This window comes from Aegilops tauschii, chromosome 2 (assembly GCF_002575655.3).
Source record: "Aegilops tauschii subsp. strangulata cultivar AL8/78 chromosome 2, Aet v6.0, whole genome shotgun sequence".
In the NCBI taxonomy this organism is placed as follows: Eukaryota; Viridiplantae; Streptophyta; class Magnoliopsida; order Poales; family Poaceae; genus Aegilops; species Aegilops tauschii.
Window position 1 is genome coordinate 34914054 of NC_053036.3, and position 7710 is coordinate 34921763.

A 7710-nucleotide genomic window follows, 5' to 3' on the forward strand; every position below is an offset into this window, starting at 1 on the left:
CACAAAATTATTTAAATTTTAGATACCACTTTGATATAGAATAATACTATATGGTACAATGCAGAGGCCTCATTGAAACTTTGATCATGGTTCATAGTGCTCCACATAAGCAAATTTTATGAACAAACTATCAGTAATAGAATTAGTAGAAAATCACCCAAATTACGATGGTCTCTTGGCACGGATATTCCAATCGCAGAACGTGTGAGGCATGTAACCTGATTTTTCAATAGAGGCATCTCACCTGCTTGCCGAGTCCTATCATCTGTCTTCTTGGACTGTTGCAGCTCGTCAAACCATTTATGCATCTTTAGGCACGGTTTTTTTCCTTTCGTTGGTTGCTGATGCGTCTCCTAATCCTCATGTGCTGGCAAAGGATTGTAGTATTGTTGGTTACAAAGAGGAGATGGTATTGGGAGAGTACTAATGAGAACGTTACTTGCAGTCGCCACCTTGCCGGCTATCGCGTCAGTATAACCTCTAGAAGGATGGAAGAGCCTCTCTCATGCCGAATCAACAGTTTTCTTTTCTTTTTTCTTTTGCAGGTGAAAACTTATATTACTCAACTAAAAAACTTACAATCATCAGCAGCTAGCTGGACAGTTTCCTCAGGACCCGAACCAATCCAAGTCATGGTTCTTCCTTCGGTGCGAGCAAATTTTGCTAAACTGTCGCTAACCCTATTTGGGGAACGAGAAATATGGTGATTGATAAGGTCTTTCCGAGAAAGGTATCAGACTCCTTCAAATTCCTTGCCTTTCTGCAGCATTGGCACCCGCTCTCGAGGCAGCGTGATCGCGACCGAATAGGCCTCATGGTGGATACGCTCGTAGCGTCGGCGCGCCGCTTAATTATCATCATCCTAGTACCATCTGGTGCACGCCACTAGGTGGATTTTTTTCTTATTTCTTTTATGTATTTTTTGGGCTTGCTTGTGTTGTGGCCCCAACCGTCGTTTGTCTGATGATGTTCGGATTTGGGTTGTACGGACCGTTGCTTTATTTATAAAGCGGGGTGAAAGCCTATTTCGAGGAGAAATATGAGCATTAATAGATGCACGGCATGTACTCATGTATACAGTTGGAATTAAGTAAGGCATACTTAATCTATGTAGGATCGAGCAGTATTCCTAATCCTATTTAGTTAGGTTCTTGAGCTGCTACCCTGTAATAAGGAAAAAAAAAGGAAAAAAGGAAGGGCACACAGTACACGTCCAAGCTGATCGAGTAGCTAGCTTGCTTCGGCAACGGCAAGTAGTACACGTCCCGGAGGGATCGTTCAGGCCGGCCAGATTGGTGCTAGCTCTAGGACTCTATACGTGTCGTGTGCATCGGCTCGGAAACTAACGAGTAAGCTCCGTGCGCTAGCGTGAGGAAGCAGAGTTGAGTACATCGTTAATGTCGGCGTCGATTTCTGGTGCAAGAACATGCATCAACAGGGAGAGATACTAGAGAAGAAACTATAATGGCAAACTACGTATAGGGATTGGAGACGAACACATCACAATGTTGGTGTATTAACAATTGTTGTTTTGTCAATACTACTCCCTCCGTAAAGAAATGTAAGAGCGTTTAGATTACTACTCTAGTGATCTAAACACTCTTATATTTCTTCACAGAGGGATTACTAAACCAATGAATAACAATGTGGTGCCGGTTGACAACTCAAGATAATATTTTGAAGATGCATTTTTTCCCGTGTACACAATCTGATCAACGACGCGCTGGCACGGCTCGCGCGCAACAACGTGCGCTACCGCTTCATCATTGATATTGGAGGGAATGGATGCAGCATGGTGTAGGTGGGACAGCCAACTGCGGCAGCCGCCAAGCATCTAAACTTTGCAAGCTGTCACCAGTTGTTTGTACTCCCTCTACAAATTAATATAAAAGCGTTTAGATCACTAAAATAGTAACATGGTAAAGAACCGATCAACAATTGAATTGGACCAGCCTCGAGCCTCAGTCTAGCTAGCTGCCACACTGCCTACCCTGACTTGAGTATCCTCCTCCTCCATTTGGGTATGAACTTTCGTTATTTGCCTTTTAACTACTATACTAGGTCGGTACCCCTCAGATTCAACTTCTGGCGCCTGGACCTGTGGACTAGTCCGCATACAGGTTTCCTTTTACATGGCCATGCGAAGATCATGTTGTAGCCCTCGGACTGGCCGTTGAGCGTGGCCTTAAAAAAATCTCCCGCGTGGATGGTGCAACCTCTTTATTATTAATAAGAAAGTATAAAAATGAATACGCACCATAATACTATACTCAACATTGCAGGCTTATGAACATGATGCACGCTGTGCCCCTGTCATGATCTGTTGCCATGTCGATATACTCCAATACATAAATCTCTGACGGATTGCGTCACATGCAGGAATCATGAACTGCAGATGCCAGCCCGATAAGGATCCAAATTGCCGTATTGTATATACTACAACAGCATATAGTAGTAGCTGCAGGTCAAACAAGAGTGTGTCCAACAGGTGCCTAGAAAAACTAGGTCCAGTTGTCTGGATGCCCGGATCAGATCTATGCCAAATCGGATGGCCAGTGTGTTTTCATGGTGCATGGTAGCCGTGCGTATGCATGTGCGCTGTCCCACAAACTTGCTAACCATCAACATAACCCATGACAACACGTTCAATAAGAGAATGCCCAGCAACCCCCTCAAAAAATGAGAGAGAGAATGCCAGCAACCATATATCGGCAAGGATTAATATGAACCTGGCCATGATTGTTGGGAATCAGAAGTACGAAAGAACCCAATCACCCCCCCCCCCCCCCCCCCCCCCCCCCCCCCCCCCGCCACCAAAGAATCCCTGAGACTCAAGCCAGAATTGCAGTGTTTCTGTCGCCCAAAATCCATGATCCTGGCCACTCACTCAAAATCGCCCGACCCACGTCCCAAGACGTCTACACCTTGATCTCGAGCACCGGCCACCCTGTCGTTCATTACCTCGACCGCCGAAGCCTCGGCGCAGCTCCCGGTCAGCCCTGTGCACATTGTCAGGTAGTATTCCTATCTATCTTCTTCAGCAGCAGCAAGCCAGCCAGCGTAGCACACAACTCATACCACAATCTCAGTCTGCAATCCTCAGAAAGAATTGAGCGACTGATTTTGTGGGAAGTTTCCAGAATCTCATCCCGAAGAATTTGCAGTTGAAAAAACTGGCCCATAGAGCTGGTAGAACTACTTTGTCAATTTTTATAGCCAGATAACTAGTCTGATCTTATTGTAAGCCCTAGTTTTGTCATGAAATTTTGCGCGGAATCTTCTAAAATGAAACGGAAAGAAGTATATCTTAACAATCGTAATTATCGAGCTTGTCACTGAACACGACAACCTGCCACTCGTTTAATTATGTTTTTACGTCACAACGTATATTACAGGTCAAGTGCAACCACTCCCATAAACTGATGGATAGCCTCCAAAACCAAGCTTTCACTGACCGAGGGCGTCAAATCATACAAGAAACCGTGACCAGGAGATGCTATATAGTCACAACTCACGGCCAACTTGGTATAAATATATTGCATGTATACATGTAAAATACAGGTGGTGTAACCACCCCAACCACCCGCGGAAACTACTGGATATCAATGTAAATAAAACCATAAGAAAAAACTAAAAAAAACAACTGAATACCTTACCACAAAACAACCTTAGGGCATCTCCAATGCCGATGCTCAAACCGCCGTGATACGTCCGGACCGCGTTGTCCTGACTTTTTGTGGCAAATTTGACAAATTTGACCTATAGACAAAATCAAATCACAGAATGAACTATCCGTGAAACTATTTCACTAGTGCCGCGTGAAATAGTTTCACGGACAGTTCATTCTGTGATTTGATTTCGTCTATAGGTCAAATTTGTCAATTTTGTCACTTTTTGTGCCATCCAACGCGGATCTGTATCGGTCCGCCAAGCGGTCCGGACGCACTTTTTACCGCAAATCGGAGACAAACACGGAGGAGCTTTACGGGAGTCCGGATATCCGTCTGACCAGTGAAAAGCCACCACTTATCCCCACCCTCACTACTATTTGGCGGAAGGCCCCTAATGTTTTGGCGGCTAGAAAGCAAATTAAATCATGCACAAATTGATTTCGTTTAATTGGCGGAAGCCATTGTAGGTCATGGCGTTAAGTTGGCGGAAGGTCATAGTATTAGTAGGTCCTTATGATATAACTAGTATTACTAGGTCATGGTGTTGGCGGAAGGCCAGCTAGGCCAAGCCTTAGTTGATGGAACTTAAGTGAATTATGTCCAAACTTAAGTGAATTACGTCGCGTTTGCATGAATTTTAGCCGGCTTAGTTGAACTGTGGTATAAATGTACGAGGAAGCGTTGGATGGCCGGCTCCCGCACCTGTATCCGTGGATTGGTCCCTTTATCCGCGGATAGATGCCGGAGTAAATTTATGGATCAGCGTTAGAGATGTGCTTATGTATCACTGACAATTGTAAGTTCTGGATTAAATACTTATTGTAAGTTCTGGATCTTTCATGAAATCTGCCGTGGAATCTTCTAAAATAAAATGGAAAGAAGTACCACTATCCTAACAATTGTAATTATCAAGCTTATCGGCAAAAACATCAACTTGACCACTCGTTTAATTATATTTTTACGCCACAAACGTGTATTACATGTCAAGTGCAACCACCCCATAAACTGCTGGATAGCCTCCAAAACCAAGCTTTCACTTACCAAAGGGCGTCAAACTCTATAAGGAGCTGTGACAAGGAGATGCTATAGTCCCAACTCACAAACAGCACCAACGACAGCAAGAATCTTATTAATGCTACAACAACCAACTTGGTACAGTTATACTATAAGTATACACGTAAAATACAGGTCGTACAACCACCCCATAAACTATTGAATACCAACCATGAAATATTTTATACTGAATACCAATCCTAAAAAAGAGAACACTGAATACCAATACCACAAAACGGCCCTTATGTATCACTGACCAGTGGCGTGAAGCTCTATAAGTAGCCGTGGGCAGGAGATGCTGCAGACAACTCACAACCAACAGCACCAAAGACACATCAAGAATCTTGTTCCCGCTGAGCCAGTGTCGCACACACAAGTGAGCTAGCTAGTGAGAGAGAGAAAGAGAGGGACTAAGTTTGTGATGGAGGTTACCCTCAACCACACGCAGGAGGTAAGCGGGTGGGCGGCCATGGACGAGTCCGGCAAGATGGTGCCCTTCAACTTCAGGCGTCGGGAGAACGGCGTGGACGACGTGACCATCAAGGTGCTCTACTGCGGCATGTGCCACACAGACCTCCACTTCGCCAAGAACCACTGGGGCATCACCACGTACCCGGTGGTGCCCGGCCACGAGATCACCGGCGTGGTCACCAAGGTGGGCGCCAACGTGTCGGGGTTCAGGCCCGGCGACCGCGTCGGCGTGGGGTGCCTGGCCTGCTCGTGCCTGGACTGCGAGCAATGCGACATCTCCCAAGAGAACTACTGCGACAAGATGGGGCTCACCTACAACAGCGTCTACTGGGACGGCAGCATCACCTACGGCGGCTACTCCAGCATGTACGTCGCGCACAAGCGGTTCGTGGTGCGCGTCCCGGACAGCCTGCCGCTGGACGCGGCGGCGCCGCTGCTGTGCGCGGGGATCACCGTGTACACCCCGATGAAGAAGCACGGGATGCTGCGGGCCGCCGGCAGGAGGCTCGGGGTGGTGGGGCTGGGCGGGCTGGGCCACATCGCCGTCAAGTTCGGCAAGGCGTTCGGGCTGCACGTCACGGTCATCAGCACGTCGCCGGCCAAGGAGCAGGAGGCCAGGGAGAACCTCAAGGCCGACGACTTCATCATCAGCACCGACGACAAGCAGATGCAGGTACGTAATCAAATCCCAAGGCCATTGCTTGTGTGTCAGTCCTCGAAGTCCACTAGTCTGACTGATGCATACGGGCGGTCCAAAATTAACTAACTGAACGTTGTCAACATAGGCTATGGCGAGGAAGCTTGACTACGTGATCGACACAGTCCCGGCGGCGCACTCGCTGGGACCAATCCTGGAGCTGCTCAAGGTGGGCGGCGCACTCGCCCTTGTCGCCGCTCCGGACGGGCCCCTCGAACTCCCTTCCTTCCCGCTTATTTTCGGTGAGCCAACTAATTAACATGAAGTAATCTAAACGCTCTTATATTTCTTTACAGAGGGAGCATGTACTCGCGCTGTCTCTATCCCGTTCGACAACTAATTTAACATGGTAAATCTGCTGGATGGTACAGGGAACAAGACGATCAGTGGGAGCATAACGGGCGGGATGAATGACCATCAGGAGATGATGGACCTGTGCGGGGAGCACAACATCACCTGCGACATCGAGATCGTCTCCAACGACGGGATCAACAACGCGTTAGCCAGGCTTGCGCGCAACGATGTCCGCTACCGTTTCGTCATCGACATTGTGGGGGGTGACTCCAGGTTCTAGCTAGTTTTGTTGCTCTCTGTCAAGATCGAATGAAACGATGGGTATCTGTTTGAGTTCAGCACGAAGAGAGTGATGGATCTTGAATTACTAGTGAGATGTGAGAAACTGTATGTCGTCCTCCTATTGGCTATGATGTTCCTTGTATGCAATTTAATTTTGCATCATTGAATTTTCATTTTGTTCCAACAATGTAAATTTTCTAATATTTGGTTAACTGTGTAGAATATGTGAATTGCACGATGTATTGCTCTTCGTGCATAGACAGGTATATATGATGTACAAAGGCGGGCCACAAACCTCAACTATACAAGGAACTAGGAGGCGGGCCCAATACACAATATGCACATAACATATATACTCAACCCCCCCCCCCCTCCACCCCCCCCACCCCCCCCCCCCCCCCCCCCGCGGCACCGCGGCCGACGTAGAGACTGGACCGGAACTCCTCAAATGATGCTGTAGGCAAGCCCTTGGTCATGATATCGGCAAATTGTTGGGAAGTAGGGACGTGTAGAGGGCCACCTGTTCCCGAACAAAATGAATATCCAACTCAATATGCTTGGTCCGTCGATGATGCACCGGGTTAGCGGAGAGGTAGACCGCCGAGACGTTGTCGCAGTAGACCACCGTGGCACGGTCAACAGGATAAGAGAGCTCCTGAAGCAGCTGGCGAAGCCACGAACACTCGGTGACAGCGTTGGCCACTGCACGATACTCAGCCTCAGCACTGGAACGAGAGACCGTAGGCTGCCGCTTGGATGACCACGAGATAAGTGAGGGTCTAAGGTAGACACAATAGCCCGAAGTGGAGCGACGAGTGTCAGGGTAGCCCGCCCAGTCTGCATCGGAGTAGGCGGTAAGGGAGGTGTCGGCGGAGGCGTGAAGCGTGATGCCAAGATCCATAGTGCCACAGATATAGCGGAGAATCCGCTTGACGGCAGCCCAGTGAGCATGCATATGAAGACACACCTGCTGCACAGCATACTGGATCTCCGGTCGAGTCAGAGTGAGGTACTGGAGAGCACCAACGATAGACCGATAGAAAGCAGCATCCGAAGCAGGAGAACCATCCGTGGCAGAAAGCTTGGCCTTCGTATCAACAGGCGTAGCGGCGGGCTTGCAGTTAAGCATGCCGGCGCGCTCCAGGAGCTCGTGAGCGTACTTCCGCTGATGAACGAAGAAGCCATCCGGACGGCGCACCACCTCGACACCGAGGAATTAGTGCAAAGGACCCAAGTCCTTGA

General features: G+C 48.2%; 1 protein-coding gene across 1 annotated transcript; it reads left to right on the forward strand.

Moving 5' to 3' along the window:
- Positions 1 to 5038: 5038 nt before the first annotated feature.
- LOC109768091 (probable cinnamyl alcohol dehydrogenase 6) lies at positions 5039 to 6700 on the forward strand. Its single transcript, XM_020326821.4, has 3 exons — positions 5039 to 5868; positions 5981 to 6134; positions 6264 to 6700. Exons 1-3 carry the CDS (start codon positions 5146 to 5148, stop codon positions 6464 to 6466), a joined length of 1080 nt encoding a protein of 359 aa, XP_020182410.1. The 5' UTR covers positions 5039 to 5145; the 3' UTR covers positions 6467 to 6700.
- Positions 6701 to 7710: the final 1010 nt, after the last annotated feature.

Excerpts from the sequence above, each read along its gene's own strand:
- LOC109768091 (XM_020326821.4), top strand. The coding sequence starts at position 5,146 with ATGGAGGTTACCCTCAACCACACGCAGGAGGTAAGCGGGTGGGCGGCC. Across the intron at positions 5,869-5,980 it reads CCGACGACAAGCAGATGCAG|GCTATGGCGAGGAAGCTTGA; the intron begins GTACGTAATCAA and ends TTGTCAACATAG. Across the intron at positions 6,135-6,263 it reads TTCCTTCCCGCTTATTTTCG|GGAACAAGACGATCAGTGGG; the intron begins GTGAGCCAACTA and ends TGGATGGTACAG.